Raw genomic sequence first — 23,436 nt, forward strand, 5'->3', positions numbered from 1 at the left:
CTAGCACAAGCATATTTGCAGATGGAGGTTGAAGAGTCCTCTAGGAAGTATCTCACGATAAACACTCAAAGGTCTTTACCAGTATCATCGATTGGTATTCGGAGTAGCATCGGCTCCGGCGATATGGCAAAGAGCGATGGAACAAGTCCTGCAAGGGATTCCGGGGACTCAGTGTTACTTGGACGACATCCTTGTAACAGGTGAAGATGACAATGAACACCTTAACAACCTAGAACAGGTGCTCACTAGACTACGGGAACATGGGCTGCGAGCCAACTGCCCCAAGTGCGAGTTTTTAAAGAAACAACTATCGTATTGTGGCCACGTGATTGATGAAGAGGGGTTACATAAGTCCCCTGACAAAATTGAAGCGGTTGTTAAGGCCCCAGCGCCTGAAAATGTGTCGCAACTGAGGTCATTCCTCGGATTGGTGAATTACTATCATAAGTTTTTGCCGAATTTGTCGACAATTCTGCACCCACTGAACGCCCTGCTACGAACGGGGGTAGCATGGAAATGGAGCGATGATTGTAAGCGTGCTTTTCAGAAGAGTAAGGACTTAATCACTTCAAGAGAAGTTTTGGCTCACTACAACCCAGCACTGCCAATCAGGCTGGCGTGTGATGCGTCTCCCTACGGCATTGTGGCGGTACTGTCACATAAATTCCTTGATGGTTTAGAGAGGCCGATAGCTTTTGCGTCATGCTCGTTAACTTCTGCCGAGCGTAACTACGCCCAGATTGACAGAGAGGCCCTCAGCCTAGTGTGGGGGGTGAAGAAGTTCAATCACTACCTGCACGGTCAAAAATTTACTCTACTAACCGATCATCAACCTCTTGTCTCCATTTTCAACCCTCAGAAGGGCGTACCGATAATGACAGCACAATGGCTGCAGAGATGGTCCCTTTTCCTAGGGGCACACCAATATGACATCGAGTACAAAGGAACTAAACAGCATGGAAATGCTGATGGATTGTCACGTCTACCGTTGCCGACGGTGGAAGAAGACGACCTTGCAGTGGATCCAATGGAGTTATTCCACTCAACCATAGTCGAATGTCTCCCTGTGACGAATGCAAACATAGAAAAGGAAACACGGAATGACCCGACACTATCACGGGTCTATGATTTAACGGTGAAGGGATGGCCAGCACATGGCGAACCACTGCTGCCAGCATTCTCGCCGAGAAGAGAACAGCTGTCAGTGTGCAGAGGAACCTTGATGTGTGGATCCAGAGTAGTAATTCCACCTAAGTTGACGGATAGAGTGCTCAATGAGCTTCATGAGGGTCATCTGGCTGGGGTAAAATGAAGAACTTAGCCAGAGCGTTTGTGTGGTGGCCGGGAATCAATAGAGAAATCGAAGAGATGACCAAGAGCTGTGCAGGATGCCAGAAGGTCCAAAACGCCCCACCACAAGCTCCTCTGCATCCATGGGAGTGGCCCTCATCTCCATGGCAAAGGGTGCACATTGATTTTGCTGGTCCCTTCATGGACTCGATGTTTTTAATTGCGGTGGATGCACATTCAAAGTGGCCAGAGGTAATAAAAATGTCCTCAACCACCACGGAAAAAACTATCGCAGTTTTACGAACCATATTTGCCAGGAATGGGCTGCCTGAACAGATTTGCTCTGACAATGGACCACAGTTTGTGTCTGAAGAGTTCCGGAGGTTCTTAAAGAACAATGGTGTTAAGCATTACACACCTGCCCCATATCATCCAGCCACTAATGGATTGGCCGAGAGGTTTGTCCAAACATTCAAGAAGGCTATCAAGGCAATGTGTAATGAAGATATACCCTTACAACACAAGGTGGACAACTTCTTGTTTGCCTACCGGAATGCGACACATGCAGTTACCAACCAAACTCCAGCCATGATGTTCTTCAATCGAAGATTACGATGCCGCTTGGATTTGGTTAAGCCAAACGTCCGAAGAGATGTGGAGAACAGGCAGTTTCAGAATATGAATGAAAGGCCGACCAGGAGTTTTAAGATAGGTCAACCAGTTTTGGCCCGGGACTACCGCACTGAGAAATGGCAGCCAGGAACGATTTGTACACGACAAGGACCTCTCATGTATACCGTGGACGTTGGGGAGAGCATTGTAGGACGCCATGCTGACCAGATTCTAGAGTCACTGGAAAACGTCAACTCCACACCACGATCTGATACACCTGGTAAAATGAAATCGACGTTCCAATTGCAGCTACCGCAGAACCGGTAATATTGGAAGCAGATGAACCAAACAACGACATTGATCCCGACTCAACATTGCCAGAAGAACCTGATACCCCAAAGAGGTGTTATCCAGACAGAATCAGGAAGCCTCCTCAAAGACTGAACTTATAATTGCTTAAACTTAACCAATGTATCTAGCAACAGTAATTGTGATTGTAATTAGTTATCATTTAGTTGTTAAATGAATGTTATGTACTGTTTATCTAAAAGGGGAGGAATTGTTGTGTATGTACCTTTAAGAGAATAACTGGTCTCAGACTGCAGTACCGGCAGTGACCACCCCTGTATAAAAGGCGCTAGAGAGCCTCTGTTTGTTAGTTTCACTATTGACTTCCACCAGTAAAGACTTGTTTGTTTTCACTCCTGCTGGTCCGTGTCTCAATCATTCACGGACTTAACAGTGTGTTACACAGGGAGAGCTGTGTGTACTGAACAGTGTGTTACACAGGGAGAGCTGTGTGTACTGAACAGTGTGTTACACAGAGAGAGCTGTGTGTACTGAACAGTGTGTTACACAGAGAGAGCTGTGTGATAAAAATGATAACTTCCGGGAAGTTATGTCATCACTTCCTGTGAACTATGAACTGTGTACATACCTCACTTCCTGTCATATGTCACTTCCTGTTGGACTGGTATAAATACTGGTCTGTTCAGTATTGTAAGAGGCTTCTACCAGAGGCATGGTAAAGACCTCTCTTGTGTATATAGTGTGTTTATAAGTTACTTAAAGCTTACTTTAAAGTTACTTGATGGTAAGTCTCCTTTTTCTTCCATCAATTTAAGTAACTTAGTATTTACACTGACAAATACTAGACCTTCAGACAAACTCGGAAGTTAAGGATCCAGGGAACCACCCATCATGGAGAAAATCCTTAGACCTATTCGTCTGGACTTGGACCCGAATACACCAGCAGCTGGCAGGGTATGGAAGCATTGGTATCGTACTTTTGAGAATTTTCTGGATGAATGTAAAGCGGATGCTCCTGCTAAATTGAAGATACTTGTCAATTATGTGACCCCAAAAGTGTTTGAATATGTTGATGAATGGGATAATTACGAAGAGGTGATTCGGGCACTTAAGAAACTGTATGCGAAGACCCCAAATGAGGTCTATGCTAGACATCTACTGGCCACAGCCCAACAAGGGCCAGGGGAATCAATTGACGAATTCCTGCAAGAACTTCGCAGGCTCAGCGTAGATTGTAACTTTCAGGCAGCCTCAGCTGAGCTGTACCGCCAAGAAATGATTCGTGATGCTTTCATCTGCGGGATTGCCTCTCCATTTATACGCCAGCGTCTACTAGAAAGTAAAACACGAGCTACAAAAAGCTTTTGACCTAGCTTGTTCACTGGATTTGGCAAAGAGAAATGCAGACCTCTATCAGCTGCCCAGATCTCGATCTGCTGCTGTAGCTGCAACCAGACAATTCAAGCGGTCTCAGGTGAACCCTATCATGGGGGAATCTAATTCTGATGAAGAAGAGGACGACCCCACTTTAGCAGCCTCTTGGCAATCTAGGAAGGAATGCTTCTTTTGTGGAGATGCTTTTCACCCTAGGAAAACCTGCCCTGCTCGCAATGCAATCTGCAGTTATTGCGGGAAAAAAGGACACTTTGCTAAAGTTTGCCTATCAAGGGCCTCTACGAGGGCCAATCCAGCTAAGGCCTACCGAACTGCCCCAATTAGGGCCTATCAAGATGCTCCAGCTAGGACCTATCAAGCTTCCTCTCGAGCTCTCTCCCGAAGAAGCACACCGAGAGTTTTAGCCACTCTCTGTGCAACGACACCCATTACAGCTGCTTGCCCACAGAACCTGTCTCATGCAGCCACAAAAATTTCAATTAAAGGGCATACCTTAGATGCCTTAATTGACTCAGGAAGTACTGATAGTTTCATTAAGGAACAGATTGTTGCGAAATTGAAACTACATGTCTTCCCATCGGACCAGGCAATTGCGATGGCCCAGTCATCACTTAATACCAGAATCTCCGGCTTTTGTGTTGTTGATATGACACTTCATGGTCGTATGTATCCCTCCACCCGACTTTCGGTGCTCAAGGACTTATGTGGTGATCTCCTCTTAGGGCTGGACTTCCAAAAACAGCATAAGAAACTCACCATTGAGTTTGGTGGATCCAAACCCGGACTTACTATTTCTAATATACCGTCTAAATTACCATTTTGTGCATTATCAGCAGCTTCACTTGATGAACCCTCATTATTTGCCAGTATTCCGCCTCAATGCAAACCGATAATAACGAAATCGCGGCGCTTTAATCAGGAAGACCAATCTTTTATTGCGGCTGAAATCTCTCGACTTCTAGCAGAGGATATCATTGAACCATGTTCGTCGCCCTGGCGGGCTCAAGTCGTCATTGTCAAGAACCCTCTAAAACCTCACAAACAGCGACTATGCATCGATTATTCGCAAACCATCAATCAATATACCGACTTGGACGCCTACCCATTGCCACGCATTGATGATATGGTTAATAAACTGGCCGAATACAAAGTGTTCTCAACTTACGATTTAAAAAGTGCCTATCATCAGTTACCCTTGAAGGTCTCAGATAAGCAGTACACAGCCTTTGAGGCTAATGGACGGCTGTACCAATTTCGTCGCCTCCCATTCGGGGTTACTAATGGAGTGGCTGTCTTTCAACGGGCAATGGATGGCCTGGTTAAGCAGGAAAACCTAAGGGACACTTTTCCCTATCTTGATAACATTACCATTGCAGGTCACGATCAACAGGAACACGACTCCAACCTCCAAAAATTTCGGGATGCCCTCCATCGCCGTAATTTGACCCTGAATGAATCCAAATCTGTTGAGTCGCAACCGACCATCAACATCCTTGGCTACTGCGTAGGCAATGGTATCATTAAGCCAGACCCAGAAAGACTTCGCCCGCTCCAAGAGCTCCCGTCACCTAAGAATCCGGCTTCTTTACGTCGGGCTCTCGGTCTGTTTGCATACTACGCTAAATGGATTCCTCATTTTTCGGACAAAATCCAACCCTTGCTGCATGCTAGATCATTTCCACTAGGAACAGCGGCTGTTGCAGCCTTTAACCTTCTCAAAAAACAGTTGGAGAAAGCGGCTCTTCACTCCATTGATGAGAATCTCCCTTTCGTGGTTGAAAGTGATGCCTCGGAGGTGGCGATCTCGGCTACTCTGAATCAGGAAGGTCGTCCTGTAGCATTTATGTCCAGGACCTTACAAGGTGCCGAGCTACATTATCCTCCGGTTGAGAAAGAAGCCACAGCCATCATAGAGGCAGTACGGAAGTGGAACCATTTTCTAGCTCGCCAGCACTTTACATTGATCACGGACCAACGATCAGTCGCCTTCATGCTCGATAATCGAAAACGAACCAAAATTAAGAATAATAAAATACAACTTTGGAGGATGGAACTGGCCTCTTTTGGTTATACCATTCTCTATCGGCCTGGCAAGGAGAATGTGGCCCCGGACACCCTCACACGGGCATTCTGCTCCACTATGTCATCCTCCACTCTCATGGATGTCCACAATGGTTTGTGTCATCCTGGCGTTACGCGCATGCTACATTTCGTACGATCACGGAATCTCCCTTTTTCCACTGGAGATGTAAAGAAAATATGCTCAGAATGCCGGCTTTGTGCGGAATTAAAACCTCAGTTCTTCCGCCCCTCAGATGGTATACTCATACATGCAACCCAACCGATGCAACGACTTAGCATCGATTTTAAGGGCCCAGTGCCCTCTTCAACTCGGAACACATATTTGCTCACCATGATTGACGAATATTCACGTTTTCCGTTTGCCTTCCCCTGCTCCAATATGCTGGCGTCCACAGTAATCTGCTGCCTTGAGCAGGTATTTTCTCTCTGTGGCATGCCGGCTTATATTCACTCAGATCGGGGTCCATCCTTTATGTCAAGGGAACTCAAGGACTACCTCTCAGAACGGGGAATTGCTACAAGCAAAACAACACCATACCATCCCATCGGAAATGGGCAGGTAGAGAGGTATAACGGTATCATCTGGAATTCCGTACGTCTCGCTTTAAGATCTCGGGGCCTACCAGACCAGCAATGGGAAACAGTGCTTCCGGATGCATTGCACTCTATACGGTCCCTGCTTTCTACAGCCACAAATACTACACCTCATGAGCGGTTCTTTGGATTCCAGCGTCGCTCATCTCATGGGACATCACTCCCGTCATGGCTAACTACTCCTGGACCTGTATTACTCCGAAGATACGTTCGGACGTCTAAAAATGACCCTCTTGTAGACGAGGTCGAACTAACCGATGCCAACCCCACCTATGCAAACATACGATATTCCGACGGCCGAGAATCTACTGTATCATTACGGGATCTGGCTCCCTGCCCACCAGGACCTAGTGGGACATCGGGTGATGGCATTTCACCAGGAAACTCTTGGGACCTATCGGGTACCCCTCTCCAGGATCCTGATCGGACACCAACTAGCTTGGTGCCGGTAGAACCCCGTGCTCAAGGTTGCGACCCTCCCAGTACCGCGCATGAAAGTACTGATCCGCCACAGACCAGCTCTGCACCTCCCTCTGAACAGAGGCAGTCCGACTTTGAACCTATTGGGGCTCGTACTCGAAGCCATGATCTCCCCGACCCTTCACAGGGCAATCCAGGCCACACAGACTCTGACCAATGGCCAACCGCATGTAAGCGGACCAGCGACCCTCTACGACGGGAATCCAAACGGGTGCGACTCTTCCTTGTTCGGCGGCTGCGGACCAAAAGGTAGACCACAGCCTCCTAATCCTGCAGGAGGGAAGAATGTGATAAAAATGATAACTTCCGGGAAGCTATGTCATCACTTACTATGAACTGTGTACATACCTCACTTCCTGTCATATGTCACTTCCTGTTGGACTGGTATAAATACTGGTCTGTTCAGTATTGTAAGAGGCTTCTGCCAGAGGCATGGTAAAGACCTCTCTTGTGTATATAGTGTGTTTATAAGTTACTTAAAGCTTACTTTAAAGTTACTTGATGGTAAGTCTCCTTTTTCTTACATCAAGCTGTGTGTACTGAACAGTGTGTTACACAGGGAGAGCTGTGTGTACTGAACAGTGTGTTACACAGGGAGAGCTGTGTGTACTGAACAGTGTGTTACACAGAGAGAGCTGTGTGTACTGAACAGTGTGTTACACAGAGAGAGCTGTGTGTACTGAACAGTGTGTTACACAGAGCTGTGTGTACTGAACAGCGTGTTACACAGGGAGAGCTGTGTGTACTGAACAGTGTGTTACACAGAGAGCTGTGTGTACTGAACAGTGTGTTACACAGAGAGAGCTGTGTGTACTGAACAGCGTGTTACACAGGGAGAGCTGTGTGTACTGAACAGTGTGTTACACAGAGAGCTGTGTGTACTGAACAGTGTGTTACGCAGGGAGAGCTCAGAGTCATAGCCATAGAGTTATACAGCACAGAAAGAGGCCCTTCGGCCCATCGTGTCTGCACCGTCCATCAAGCCCTGTCTAATCTAATCCCATTTTCCAGCATTTGGTCCATAGCCTTGTATGCAATGGCATTTCAAGTGCTCATCCAAATGCTTCTTGAATGTTGTGAGGTTTCCTGCCTCTACCACCCTTTCAGGCAGTGAGTTCCAGACTCCAACCACCCTCTGGGTGGAAAAAGTTCCTCTTCAAATCCCCTCTAAACCTCCTGCCCCTTACCTTGAATCTATGCCCCCTTGTTATTGACCCCCCTACTAAGGGGAAAAGTTCCTCTTTATCTACCCTATCTATGCCCCTCATCATTTTGTACACCTCAATCAGGTCCCCCCTCAGCCTTCTTTGCTCCAAGGAAAACAACCCCAGCCTGTTTAGTCTTTCTTCATAGCTGAGGCGCTCCATCCCAGGTAACATCCTGGTGAATCTTCTCTGCACCCTCTCCAAAGCAATCACATCCTTCCTATAGTGAGGCGACCAGAACTGCACACAGTATTCCAGCTGTGGCCTCACCAGCGTTTTGTACAGCTCCATCATAACCTCCCTGCTCTTATATTCTATGCCTCGGCTAATGAAGGCAAGTATCCCATATGCCTTTTTAACCACCTTATCTACCTGATCCGCTGCCTTCAGGGATCTATGTACATGTACACCAAGGTCCCTCTGACCCTCTGTGCTTCCTCGGGCCCTACCACCCATTGTGTATTCCCTTGCCTTATTTGTCCGTCCAAAATGCATCACCTCGCACTTTTCAGGGTTAAATTCCATTTGCCACTTTTCCGCCCATCTGACCAACCCGTTTATATCGTCCTGTAGCCTGAGGCTTTCCTCCTCGCAATTTACCACCCCACCAATTTTCGTGTCATCTGCGAACTTACTGATCATACCTTTTACATTCTCATCCAAATCATTTATGTAGATCACAAACAGCAAGGGACCCAGCACCGATCCCTGAGGTACCCCACTGGACACAGGCTTCCAGTCACAAAAGCAACCTTCGACCATCACCCTCTGCCTCCTGCCACTCAGCCAGTTTAGGATCCAACGTGCCAAGGCACCCTGGATCCCATGGGCTCTTACCTTCTTCACCAGTCTCCTATGCGGGACTTTGTCAAAAGCCTTACTGAAGTCCATGTATACCACATCCACAGCACTTCCCTCATCCACACACCTAGTCATCCCCTCGAAAAATTCAATCGGATTGGTCAGACATGATTTACCCTTGACAAAGCTATGCTGACTATCCCCGATTAATCCTTGCCTCTCCAAGTGGAGGCTAATTTTGTCCCTCAGAATTTTTTCCAATAATTTCCCTACCACAGATGTTAGGCTCACTGGCCTGTAATTCCCTGGTTTATCCCTGCTATCCTTCTTGAATAATGGTACTATGTTAGCTGTTCTCCAGTCCTCTGGTACATCCCCTGTGGCCAGAGAGGTTCTGAAAATTTGTGTCCGAGCCCCTGCAATCTCCTCCTTTGCCTCACACAGCAGCCTGGGATACATCTCGTCCGGGCCTGGGGATTTATCCACTTTTTGGCCTGCTAAAACCGCTAGTGCCTCCTCCCCCTCGATGCTAATATGTTCAAGTATATCACAGTCCCCTTGCCCGATTTCTATGTCTACATCGTCTTCCTCCATCGTGAACACAGATGCAAAAAATTCATTTAAAACCCCGCCTACATCATCTGGCTCTACACACAGATTGCCACTTTGGTCCCTAATAGGCCCTACCCTTTCCCTGGTTATCCTCTTGCCCTTAATATACTTATAAAACATCTTAGGATTTTCCTTTATTTTGCTCGCCAGTGTTATTTCATGGCCCCTCCTCGCTCTCCTAATTTCTTTTTTAAGTATGCCCCTGCACTTTTTATACTACTCTAGGGCTTCCTCCGTCTTTAGTCTTTTGTAACTGCCAAAAGCCCCCCTTTTTTTCCTAATGCATTTTTGTATATCCCTTGTCATCCAAGGTTCCCTTTGCTTGTTGGTACCACCCTTGACCTTTACGGGAACATGTTGGCGTTGTACTCTCTCTATTTCCCTTCTGAAAGTCTCCCACTGCTTTGATGTGGATTTTCCTATAAGTAGCTGCTCCCAGTCCACTTTGGCCAGATCCTGCCTTATCATATTAAAATCGGTCTTCCCCCAATTTAGAACCCTTATTTCCGGGCCGTCTTTGTCTTTTTCCATGACCACCTTAAATCTCACCGAATTATGGTCACTGTCGCCAAAATGCTCTCCTACTGACACTTCCACCACTTGCCCGGCTACATTCCCTAGAATTAGGTCCAGTACCGCCCCCTCTCTTGTAGGACTTTCTACACGCTGGCTCAAAAAGCTCTCCTGGATGCACTTTAAGAATTCTGCACCCTCTAAGCCTTTCACACTCTGACTATCCCAATTAATATTGGGGAAGTTGAAATCCCCCACTATTATTACCCTATTATTTTCACACTTCTCTGAGATTTGCCTACATATCTGTTCCTCTATCTCCCCCTGACTGTTTGGGGGCCTATAGTACACTCCCAGCAAAGTGCTTGCCCCCTTTTTGTTTTTAAGTTCTACCCATATGGCCTCATTAGAGGAACCCGCTAATATATCATCCCTCCTTACAGCAGTAATTGACTCCTTAATTAATATTGCAACACCCCCTCCCCTTTTACACCCCCCTCTGTCTCGCCTGAAGATTCTATACCCCGGAATATTGAGCTGCCAGTCCTGACCCTCCCTCAACCATGTCTCCGTGATAGCAACAATATCGTACTCCCATGTGTTCAACAACAACTTCAGTTCATCCACCTTATTTGCAAGACTCCTTGCATTAAAATAAATGCCTTCCAGCCTTGCCATATTCCCTTTTGCCTTCACATATTTGCTCTGCCTTCCCAGCTGACTTGTTTTTTCCTCCGTATTTGGCTGTAATTCACCCCCTACTATAGCTCCACTCTGTATCCCATCCCCCTGCCAAGTTAGTTTAAACCCCCCCCCCCCCCCCACACCCAAACAGTGCTAGCAAACCTCCCCGCAAGGATATTGGTCCCCCTCTGGTTCAGGTGTAAACCGTCCGACTTGTACAAGTCCCACCTTTCCCAGAAGCAGACCCAGTGATCCAGGAAACTAAAGCCCTCCCTCCTGCACCAACTCTTTAGCCACGCATTCATCTGTTCTATCTTCCTATTCCTATACTCACTGGCACGTGGCACCGGGAGTAATCCAGAGATTACAACCTTTGAGGTCCTGCTCTTTAATCTTCTACCTAGCTCCCTAAATTCTTGCTGCAGGACCTCATCCCTCTTTTTACCTATGTCGTTGGTACCAATGTGGACCACGACCTCTGGCTGTTCGCCCTCCCCCTCCAGAATGCCCTGCAGCCGCTCAGTGACATCCTTGACCCTGGCACCAGGGAGGCAACAAACCATCCTGGATTCACGTCTACGGCCACAGAAACGCCTATCTGTTCCCCTTACTATAGAATCCCCTACCACTATTGCTCTCCCACTCTTTTTCCTCCCTTCCTGGGCAGCAGGAGCACCCCCAGTGCCAGGAAGTTGGCTGCTGCTGCCTTCCTCTGGTAAGTCATCCCCCTCAACAGTATCCAAAGCGGTATACCTGGTTGAAAGGGGGATGGCCACAGGGGTCCCCTGCACTACCTGCCTGCTTCTATTGTTCCACCTGGTGGTCACCCATTTCCCTTCTGCCTGTGCAGCCCTACCCTGCGGTGTGACCAACTCACTGTACGAGTAATTCGCGACCCTCTCAGCATCGTGAATGCTCCACAACCCATCCACCCGCCGCTCCAGCGCCGCAAGACGGCCCGTTAGTAGCTGCAGCTGGATGCATTTCTGGCACACGTGTTGGTCAGGGACACTGGCAGCGTCCCTGAATTCCCACATAGAGCAAGAGGAGCACACCACGGGGCTGGGCTCTCCTGGCATGGCCTACCCCTTTAATCAATTTAAGTTAACTTAGTTCAATACCACCAGTAAAGTAAGCCTTACCTGGTCTCTGAAGCCCTTTGTAGGCCCGCTCTGCCGCTGAAGCACCCGCCGAAGCTCTGAGGCCTTGCCTCACCTAACTCCCTGACTCACCCAACTCTCAGCACTCTGTTGAAAATCGCACTTCAAAGCCTGTTTTTATAGGCCCTGAAACAAAGACTTGCTGAGCTGAGCCCAGCTACAGCAGAACCAGGTTAACCAGATTACTCCAGTTTCCCTTGTTAACTGCCTTCAGCTGCTCTGAGTTGTAGGACTTGTTTATCCCTTTTTAACCCTGCTTAAAGCTGGGAAATTTAGATTTTAAACAGTAAACAGTAAATGTGGAACAAACAAAAGTTTGATTTCAGCAACCAGTTAAGACTCCCTGACTCACCCAACTCTCAGCACTCTATGTACTGAACAGTGTGTTACAGAGAGCTGTGTGTACTGAACAGTGTGTTACACAGAGAGCTGTGTGTACTGAACAGTGTGTTACACAGGGAGAGCTGTGTGTACTGAACAGTGTGTTACACGGAGAGCTGTGTGTACTGAACACTGTTACACAGGGAGAGCTGTGTGTACTGAACAGTGTGTTACACAGAGAGCTGTGTACTGAACAGTGTGTTACACAGGGAGAGTTGTGTGTAACACACTGTTCAGTACACAGAGCTGTGTGTACTGAACAGTGTGTTACACAGGGAGAGCTGTGTGTACTGAACAGTGTTACACGGAGAGCTGTGTGTACTGAACAATGTGTTACACAGGGAGAGCTGTGTGTACTGAACAGTGTGTTACACAGGGAGAGCTATGTGTACTGAACAGTGTGTTACACAGGGACAGCTGTGTGTAACACACTGTTCAGTACACTGAGCTGTGTGTACTGAACAGTGTTTTACACAGGGAGAGCTGTGTGTACTGAACAGTGTGTTACACAGAGAGCTGTGTGTACTGGACAGTGTGTTACACAGAGCTGTGTGTACTGAACAGTGTGTTACACAGGGAGAGCTGTGTGTACTGGACAGTGTGTTACACAGAGAGCTGTGTACTGAACAGTGTGTTACACAGGGAGAGCTGTGTGTACTGGACAGTGTGTTACACAGAGAGAGCTGTGTGTACTGAACAGTGTGTTACACAGGGAGAGCTGTGTGTACTGGACAGTCTGTTACACAGAGAGAGCTGTGTGTACTGAACAATGTGTTACACAGGGAGAGCTGTGTGTACTGAACAGTGTGTTACACAGAGAGAGCTGTGTGTACTGAACAGTGTGTTACACAGGGAGAGCTGTGTGTACTGAACAGTGTGTTACACAGGGAGAGCTGTGTGTACTGAACAGTGTGAACCTCCAATCAGATTTCCGCCCCTGCCACAGTACTGAAACGGCCCTTATCAATGTCACAAATTACATCCTATGTGACTGTGACTGTAACAAAAGTAGCCCCAATGTTTTCAAGTCTTTCTCCAGTAATTTGTTTCCACCAGGCAGCAGCCTCGTCAATCTGCACTGTATCCTATCTATTGCTTCAACATCCTTTCAATATAGTGTGGAGCCCAAAACTCCATACAGTCCTCCAACTTTTGTCTTACTGAGGCTTTATATAGATTTGCTATTATATCTCAACTTTTATATTCTTGTATTTTATACTTTTGCCATAAATCCTCTTATTTGGTAATATCCATCTTAGATGCTGCTTTTAACGTCTTGGGAACCTGAACACCTAAATCCCTCTGCTATTCCACATCACCGAACCGTCCTCCATTAAAAGTATGACTATTTTATATTTTTACCAAAATGTACCACCTCACACTTACTGATATTGAATTCCATCTGCTTTTTCCCCCCTTTCTACCTTCTTATCACTATCTCCTTGGAGCTTCCTTTCTTCCCCAGAATTAGTTAGTATTCCTCCTGTTTTAGAATTGTCTGCACATTTGGACACTAGCCGTATATCCAAATCATTGATGTACGCTGTCAACAAAAGTGGTCTCTGAACAGAACAGGCACTCCTAGGTCAGATGTATCACATATACGCGGTAAAGCTAGTCTCCCAATAGTTGTGGTTCAGCCCCAACCTCAGATTAGTACCCCCTACTGTACCAACGTGGCATTTTTCCCAACACCAACCATCCTGTGGCGCCTCTCGGTGAGATTACCAATCAAGTACCTCATTTCGAGCCCGTGCTCAATAAGAATGGACGGTGACTGCACCCTCAGGAGAGCAGAGCAGAAAACTGGATGTTTTTTTTAAATTGAGACGAAGTGCAGCTTTCTGTTCTGTGAGAGAGTGTTAGCACAAACACAGCATGGAGTTTGATTTCTTTTTTCTGTTTCAGTGAATTTCTGGTATGACATGGAGTACGACATCAAGTACAATTACTTTCAGTTTCTGGACTCGGTAACGAAAGCGATGAATAATACAGTGTGATTTACTCCGGCAGAGAGAAATCCGGATCCAGATTTCCTGAACGTAACCAGATAAATTCAGCCAAGATTGTGTGAACTGCACTGTGGGCGGTTTTCAGAAATGCTGTTCACATATGGGCTGGCCTTTTTACTGCGTGCATGATTAGTTACTGTGTGGCCCCTGCAAATGACACGCATTTGTCTTCACTTGGGAGAGACAGTGCCAATTACCAAGAGGAAATCATTGCTACAACTGCAGAGCAGTTACTGTACAACTACAGAAATAATGTGCTAGTAAATCAGAATCAAGAAAGTACATAGACCCTGTGTTCATGGGGTATAGTTTCCCAGGCCCAGATGGATAAATACCCTGACATTCAGTGAACACGAATCTGCTGCTCCCCAAATGGACATCCATGAGCTGGTTTTCAAGATTGTGCTTTATAAATTTATTACTAACCTAGTTCATTGGTAGGTAGACTGGTGAAGCAGAGACTTGGGCATATTGTTCAATAGTAGCTCCATGCAAACCTCCCACCATTGGCAATAATCCATGTGTGGTTTGAAATAATGTGGATGGACTAACAGATCATCACTGGCATACGACATGGAGCACACTTATTTTACTATTCTGGCTACATCTGCCTTCCAATGTCAACTGTTCACACAGCTTTCAGCAAGATGCAAGCAGCTAGAAACTCCAGGAACACAAGGTCCTAACTGTGTATCAGGCAATGTATTTAGTAATTGTAAGCATAGACAGTAGGTTTTATTCTACCTCATCAATTGCAATAACAGAGGATAAGACAGCGAGGAGCACCAACTTCATTCTACAGGAGAGGATGATAGGCACAAAATACAAGAGTCTTGTAGAACAATCTGGATATTCCCGTTTCTCACTATGTATGCTGTGTTAGTTGTATAATAAAATATGGATAGTGAATGTGGTTTCTGTCATTTACAGCATGTTGTCAATCTTGATTTGGTCCTTTACAGCATGTTGCCAATAGCGGTTTATACACGCTGCTCCCTTACCGCACGGTGCCAATAGCGGTTTATACACGCTGCTCCCTTACCGCACGGTGCCAATAGCGGTTTATACACGCTGCTCCCTTACCGCACGGTGCCAATAGCGGTTTATACACGCTGCTCCCTTACCGCACGGTGCCAATAGCGGTTTATACACGCTGCTCCCTTACCGCACGGTGCCAATAGCGGTTTATACACGCTGCTCCCTTACCGCACGGTGCCAATAGCGGTTTATACACGCTGCTCCCTTACCGCACGGTGCCAATAGCGGTTTATACACACTGCTCCCTTACCGCACGGTGCCAATAGCGGTTTATACACACTGCTCCCTTACCGCACGGTGCCAATAGCGGTTTATACACACTGCTCCCTTACCGCACGGTGCCAATAGCGGTTTATACACACTGCTCCCTTACCGCACGGTGCCAATAGCGGTTTATACACACTGCTCCCTTACCGCACGGTGCCAATAGCAGATTCCAGCCTCTAAACCGGTGCCAATGGTCATTGTGACGTCACTGATTAGCGCGTTCTAAATGGGCACAGTCGGGCTCGGGTAACATTACCTCTTACCGCCCAGGATGGGAAGTACTGTGCTGGGAGAGGCCTTTGAATTTTCAATCCGGCTTCCAAGACCCCTCAGTCCCGAAACATCAACTGATGACTGACTCTCCGACCTGCAGATTATACCAACGCCTCGCTGCGTGTTAACTGACACTGAGTCCTTCATTAAGATGTCAGGGTGAGTGCTGTCAGGTGGCCGTACACTCGAGACAATCTCCAACTGGATCGTGGCCCCTTCCTCACTAAAAGACCCTCATGTTTCAGGCGCAGACTCTCTTGTTCATTTCTTCTGCTCTTCAAAGGTGCTGTGTTTTAACAACAACATAGAGACATAACGGCACAGAAGGAGGCCATTCGGCCCATCGAATCCGTGTCGGCTCTGTAGGGCAATCCAGTCAGTCCCATTCCCCCGCTCTCCCCGTAGTCCTGCAATTTCCCTCAAGTGCCTATCCAGTCTCCCCTTGAAAACATTGAGTGTCTCTGCTTCCACCACTTCCGTCGGCAGCGAATTCCAGGTCCTCACCACTCACTGCAAAAAAGTTTTTCCTCACATCTCCCTGTATCTCTTTCCCAAAACCTTAAATCTGTGTCCTCCTAGTCCTTGTACCATCAATTAGTGGGAACAGCCTTTCCCCGTCTAGCCTATCCAAACACGTCATAATCTTGTACACCTCTATCAAATCACCCATCAACCTCCTTTGCTCTAATGAAAACAAATCCAGCTTCTCCAACCTGCTCTTGTAGCTAAGATTCCCCATCCCCAGAACCATTCTGCTAAATCCCCTCTGCACCCTCTCAAGGGCCTTCACATCCTTCCTAAAGTGTGGTGACCAGAACTGGACGCAATACTCCAGTTGTGGCCTAACCAGCGCTTTATAAAGGTTCAGCATAACTTCTCTACTTTTGTACTCAATACCTCTATTTATGAAGCCCAAGATCCCATATGCTTTGTTAACCACTCTCTCAATATGTCCCACCACCTTCAGGGACCGATGCACATTAACTCCCAGGTCCCTCTGTCCCTGCACACTCTTTAAAACTGTGCCATTAAGTGTATATTGCCTCTCCCTGTTGCTTCTGCCAAAATGCATCACTGCACACTTCTGTGTATTAAATTCCATCTGCCACTTGTCTGCCCATTCTATTAGCCTTTCTATGTCCTGTTGCAGTCGATTGATATCATCATCACTGTTTGCCACACCCCCACATTTGGTGTCATCGGCAAATTTAGAAATTCTACTCTATTCCAATATCTACGTCATTTATATATATCAAAAAAGCAGCGGTCCCAGCACTGACCCTTGGGGAACACCACTGTCTACCGTTGTCCAGTCTGAAAAACAGCCATTTGCCTACCACAACTTGCTGTTTTCTGTCCTTAAGCCAATTCCTTATCCAAGCTGCCACTGACCCACCTATTCCATGAGCCTCAATTTTGTTAACCAGCCTTCTATGTGGTACTTTGTCAAGCGCCTTCCGAAAATCCATGTAGACAACATCCACTGCATTCCCTTCATCAATCCTCTCTGTTACTTCATCAACAAATTCAATTTGATTAGTCAAACACTATCTTCCTTTTACAAACCCGTGTTGGCTCTCCTTAATTAGCTTAAACCTCTCCAAATACCCGTTTATTGTTTCTAAAACTTTACCCACCACTGATGTTAAACTGACCGGCCTGTAGTTACTAGGATTATCCTTACACCCTTTCTTGAACAATGGTGTCACATTTGCCACTTTCCAATCCTCAGGCACCTCCCCACATCTAGGGAAGATTGGAAAATTATGGCAAGCCCTTCCACTATCTCCTCCCCCTATTCCCTTAGCAACCTGGGATGCAAGCCATTTGGAGCAGGCGACTTGTCAACTCTAAGCATACCCAGCCTTTCTAGTACTGTCGAGCCTGTCTATCAATTTTCACCCCTTCCACTTCTACCGATATTTTGTCAGCATCCACCTCCTTAGTAAACACCAATACAAAGTACTCATTGAGTATTCTAGCCTTGCCCTGCGCCTCTAAGCATATATCACCTTCTTTGTCTTAATAGGCCCCACCCCACCTCTTACTACCCACTTACTGTTTACATGCCGGTAGAAGATTTTTGTGTTCCCTTTTATGTTAACCGCCATTCTACTCATATTCTCTCCGTCAATCTTATTTTCATCTTCACAGCCCCTCTCAACTTATTGTATTTGGTCTGGTTCTCCCTTGAAGAATTCACCTGACATGCATCATACGCCCTCTTTTTTTGTTTCATCATCTTCTCTATCTCCCTCGTCATCCAAGGAGCTCTTGCTTTGGTTCCCTTACCCTTCCCTCTTGTTGGAATGTACCTAGCCTGTACTTGGAACATCTCCTCCTTAAAGATCACCCATTGTTCCGTTACAGTTTTTCCTGTCAGTCTTTGGTTCCATTTTACTATGGCTAGATCCTTTCTCATCCCATTGAAGTTAGCCCTATTCCAGTTTAGAAGTTTCACTCTAGATTGTTCCTTGCTCCTCTCCATTGCTAATCTAAATCTTATGATACGATGATCACTCATACCCAAGTGTTCTCCCACAGACACTTGGTCGACCTGGCCCACCTTATTCCCCAGCACCTGATCCAGCAATGCCTCCTTCCTAGTTGGGTCAAGAACATATTGGTCAAGGAAATTCTCCTGAACACATTTCAGAAATTCCTCCCGCTCCTTTCCCTTTACCCTAGCATTATCCCAATTGATATTTGGGTAATTAAAGTCCCCCAAAATCACCACTCTATAGCTCTTGCATATCTCTGCGATTTCCCTGCAGATTTGCTCCTCTACCTCCCTCTCACTATTTGGAGGCCTATAGAATACCCCCAATAGCGTGATCATACCCTTTTTGCTCCTCAACTCTAACCAAATGGATTCTGTCCTTGTCCCCTCCAGAACATCCTCCCTTTCCAACACTACAATGTCTTCCTTAATCAGCACTGCCACCCCACCTCCCTTTTTTCCTTCCCTATCTTTTCTGAACACCTTGTACCGTTGAATATTAAGTGCCCAGTCCTCACCGCTTTTAAGCCACGTTTCCGTTATTGCCACAACATCATATTGCCACACGGCTAATTGTGCTTGTAGCTCACCAACCTTAATCACCACACTTTGTGCGTTTATGTACATACATTCTAAACCCATTTTTGAATTTTTCATAGTCTTTCTTAGTCTGCTCCTATCTAATATGGTACTACTACCGCCTCTAGTACTATCTTCTCTAGTACTATCCAACACACTCACTCTTTTATGCACCTTATTCCTCTTTTCTACTCCTATATGCTGGTGCCCACTTTATTTATACAGCGCCTTTAACGTAGCAAAACTGGAGCGTAATCAGGCAAAATTTGACACCGAGCCACATAAGGAGATATTAGGACAGGTGGTTTGGTCACAGAGGTAGGTTTTAAGGAGTGTCTTAAAGGAGGAGAGAGAGGTTGAGAGATGGAGAGGTTTAGGGAGGGAATTCCAAAGCTTCGGGCCTAGGTAACTGATGACACGGCCTCCAATGGTGGGGTGATGATAATCAGGGATGCGCAAGAGGCCAGAATTTGGAGAAGCGCAGAGGTCTCGGATGGTTGTAGGGCTGAAGGAGATTACAGAGATGGGGAGGGGCGAGAGCACAGAGCGATTTGAAAACCAGGATGAGAATCTTAAAATTGTGACGTTGCCGGACCGGGAGCCAGTGTAGGCTAGCAAGCACGGGTGATGGGTGAATGGGACTTGGTGCGAGTTAGGATACAGGCAGCAGAGTTCTGAATAAGCTCAAGTTTATGGAGGGTGGAAGATGGGAGGCCGACCGATTCTTTAGTTGTCCCCCCAAAAAAATGACATTGTTACTCTTCTCCAGCTAGGTCACAGAAGTAAGAGTCCAACATTATGCTACCATTAAATATAAATTCAATTATTTTCTATAAACAAAGCTTGCATCAAACCAAACTTATGCGCAAACCAAATTTTCCAGAAAGAGACCAACCAGTATAAAATTAAAGGCTCTTTATCTGAATGCACGCAGCATTCGTAACAAGGTAGATGAGTTGACGGCACAAATAGAAATAAATGGGTATGATCTGATAGCCATTACAGAGATGTGGTTGCAAGGTGACCAAGGCTGGGAACTGAATATTCAGGGGTATTTGACATTTCAGAAGGTTAGGCAGAAAGGAAAAGGAGGTGGGACAGTTATTAATCCTCTGTTAATAAAGGATGAGATCAGTGCAGTGGTGAGGAATGATATTGGCTCAGAAGCTCAAGATGTAGAATCAGTTTGGGTGGAGATAAGAAATAGTAAGGGTAAGAAGTCACTGGTGGAAGTAGTCTATAGGCCCCCCTAACAGTAGCTATACTGTAGGACAGAGTATAAATCAAGAAATAATGGGGGCTTGTAAGAAAGTTACTGCAATAATCATGGGCGATTTTAATCATAATATAGATTGGACAAATCAAATTGGCAAGGGTAGCCTTGAGGACGAGTTCATAGAGTGTATTCGGGATGGTTTCTTAGAACAATACGTTGAGGAACCAACCAAGGAGCAGACTATTTTAGATCTGGTAATGTGTAATGAGACAGGATTAATTCATGATCTCATAGTAAAGGATCCCCTCGAAAAGAGTGATCATAGCATGGTTGAATTTCAAATTCAGTTTGAGGGTGAGAAACTTGGGTCTGAAACTAATGTCCTAAACTTAAATAAAGGCAATTACAAGGGTATGAGGACAGAGTTGGCTAAGTGGACTGGGAAAATAGATTAAAGGGTAAGACGGTAGATCAGCAGTGGCAGACATTTAAGGAGATATTTCATAAATCTCAGCAAAGGTGTATTCCAGTGAGAAAGAAAGGCTCTACGAGAAGGATGCATCATCCGTGGCTAACTAAGGAAGTTAAGGATGGTATCAAATTGAAAGAAAAGGCATACAATGTTGCGAAGATTAGTGGTAGGACAGGATTGGGAAACTTTTAGAAACCAGCATTGAAATCCATCTGCCACAGTTTTGAGGAAACATTTGGCAGTGATTTTTTTAAAGTTGAGATAGAATTTAATTCAATTACAACGACTATCTTGGGAAAGTATTTGTTTCTGAGAAAGCTGGTTTGGATTGTTCCTCAGCACAAACTTCACAGGCCTGTATCGTTAGGGGAGGCATTCATTAGCTACCGTGCCACCACATAACTCAAATGGCTACATTCCAGCCACAGTAACTTTCAAACGGGAATTGGATATATACTTGAAAAGGATAAATTTACAGGGCTATGGGGAAAGAGCAGGGGAGTGGGACTAATTGGATCACTCTTTCAAAGAGCACAATTGACCGAATGGCCTCCTCCTGTACTGTATGATTGTATGATACAGTTAACACTCAGGAGACACAGCCAAGCTATCAAGCCTCGGCCTCCCAACCTGGTATTAACATGTGTTAAGCTATATCTACCGCCAGCTCTATTATCCAGAAGTCTTTTCGACAGTTTTGCTGATTGGATTTACACCTGACGCTTCCCGCACAAACTATCAGCGCTCCTCTGGGAGTCTGATTTGGCCAAGAGGAATTTGAGCTTGACCCGCTGACCCTAAGTCATTAGATACTGCTAGACTTGTCAGTAAGACGGGTTGATGCCAGCACTCCAGTGGCCCCAGGTTTGAGCATACCAGCTCCAGAAGTCCCATTACCCTGGGATGGAGCCTTGCTCTGGATCTTCATTTTGATGATTGAAAGGGTTTTCTCTGTCTCATTCCGTGTAGTCTGGCAGCCACAGAGTTTGGAAGAATCTATGCAGTCAACAGCACCTCGAAATGATGCAGCATTTCCTCCAGCCATACTGGAGAGTCTGGTTAGATGATGTGCTGAAATTCTGGCGTGGGGCTAGAACCTACAATCTTCTAACTTCGAGGCAAAAGGGCTGCCAAGTTGACAAGGGAAAGAGAGAAGGCCCCTGGAGCCAATGTGATAGACATAGCTTGCCACTTTTAGCCATTGTTTGCGGCACATCTCCACGACTGAAAACCTCCCACCTAGGATTTGTCTAATGTTGACAATTCTCAGAACGAGAGGAAGGTGTGTAGCTGCGAGGTAGAAATGAAGAGGGTGGGAGCGAGGGGCACAGAGAGGGGCACAGAGAGGGAACCGGAGAGGGGCACAGAGAGGGGCACAGAGAGGGAACCGGAGAGGGGCACAGAGAGGGAACCGGAGAGGGGCACAGAGAGGGAACCGGAGAGGGGCACAGAGAGGGAACCGGAGAGCGGCACAGAGAGGGAACCGGAGAGGGGCACAGAGAGGGGCACAGAGAGGGGCACAGAGAGGGAACCGGAGAGGGGCACAGAGAGGGAACCAGAGAGGGAACCGGAGAGCGGCACAGAGAGGGAACCGGAGAGGGGCACAGAGAGGGAACCGGAGAGAGGCACAGAGAGGGAACCGGAGAGAGGCACAGAGAGGGAACCGGAGAGGGGCACAGAGAGGGAACCGGAGAGCGGCACAGAGAGGGAACCGGAGAGAGGCACAGAGAAGGAACCGGAGAGGGGCACAGAGAGGGAACCGGAGAGAGGCACAGAGAGGGAACCGGAGAGCGGCACAGAGAGGGAACCGGAGAGAGGCACAGAGAGGGAACCGGAGAGCGGCACAGAGAGGGAACCGGAGAGGGGCACAGAGAGGGAACCGGAGAGAGGCACAGAGAGGGAACCGGAGAGGGGCACAGAGAGGGAACCGGAGAGAGGCACAGAGAGGGAACCGGAGAGGGGCACAGAGAGGGAACCGGAGAGAGGCACAGAGAGGGAACCGGAGAGGGGCACAGAGAGGGAACCGGAGAGGGGCACAGAGAGGGAACCGGAGAGAGGCACAGAGAGGGAACCGGAGAGGGGCACAGAGAGGGAACCGGAGAGGGGCACAGAGAGGGAACCGGAGAGGGGCACAGAGAGGGAACCGGAGAGAGGCACAGAGAGGGAACCGGAGAGGGGCACAGAGAGGGAACCGGAGAGGGGCACAGAGAGGGAACCGGAGAGGGGTACAGAGAGGGAACCGGAGAGGGGCACAGAGAGGGAACCGGAGAGAGGCACAGAGAGGGAACCGCAGAGGGGCACAGAGAGGGAACCGGAGAGGGGCACAGAGAGGGAACCGGAGAGGGGCACAGAGAGGGAACCGGAGAGGGGCACAGAGAGGGAACCAGAGAGAGGCACAGAGAGGGAACCGGAGAGGGGCACAGAGAGGGAACCGGAGAGGGGCACAGAGAGGGAACCAGAGAGCGGCACAGAGAGGGAACCGGAGAGAGGCACAGAGAAGGAACCGGAGAGGGGCACAGAGAGGGAACCGGAGAGAGGCACAGAGAGGGAACCGGAGAGAGGCACAGAGAAGGAACCGGAGAGGGGCACAGAGAGGGAACCGGGGAGAGGCACAGAGAGGGAACCAGAGAGAGGCACAGAGAGGGAACCGGAGAGGGGCACAGAGAGGGAACCGGAGAGGGGCACAGAGAGGGAACCGGAGAGCGGCACAGAGAGGGAACCGGAGAGAGGCACAGAGAAGGAACCGGAGAGGGGCACAGAGAGGGAACCGGAGAGGGGCACAGAGAGGGAACCAGAGAGAGGCACAGAGAGGGAACCGGAGAGAGGCACAGAGAGGGAACCAGAGAGCGGCACAGAGAGGGAACCGGAGAGAGGCACAGAGAAGGAACCGGAGAGAGGCACAGAGAGGGAACCAGAGAGCGGCACAGAGAGGGAACCGGAGAGAGGCACAGAGAGGGAACC

At 47.5% G+C, this 23,436-nt stretch overlaps 1 protein-coding gene across 4 annotated transcripts in view; it reads left to right on the top strand.

Moving 5' to 3' along the window:
- jmjd7 (jumonji domain containing 7) overlaps window positions 1-15,059 on the top strand; it is a 46,167-nt gene extending 31,108 nt beyond the window's left edge. For 3 of the 4 annotated variants that reach the window (XM_086003672.1, XM_086003673.1, XM_086003670.1), the window contains one exon: window positions 14,027-15,059. In XM_086003672.1, the coding sequence (XP_085859798.1) occupies window positions 14,027-14,118 (92 nt within the window). In that variant the 3' untranslated portion in view covers window positions 14,119-15,059. Of the gene's footprint in view, window positions 1-13,377; window positions 13,458-14,026 lie in introns of all 4 variants that reach the window. The other variant, XR_015080318.1, reaches the window with a different exon arrangement.
- Window positions 15,060-23,436: the final 8,377 nt, after the last annotated feature.

Source organism: Somniosus microcephalus, chromosome 12 (genome assembly GCF_052327205.1).
Source record: "Somniosus microcephalus isolate GS21.2 chromosome 12, FLI_Smic_1.0, whole genome shotgun sequence".
NCBI classification, from domain to species: Eukaryota; Metazoa; Chordata; class Chondrichthyes; order Squaliformes; family Somniosidae; genus Somniosus; species Somniosus microcephalus.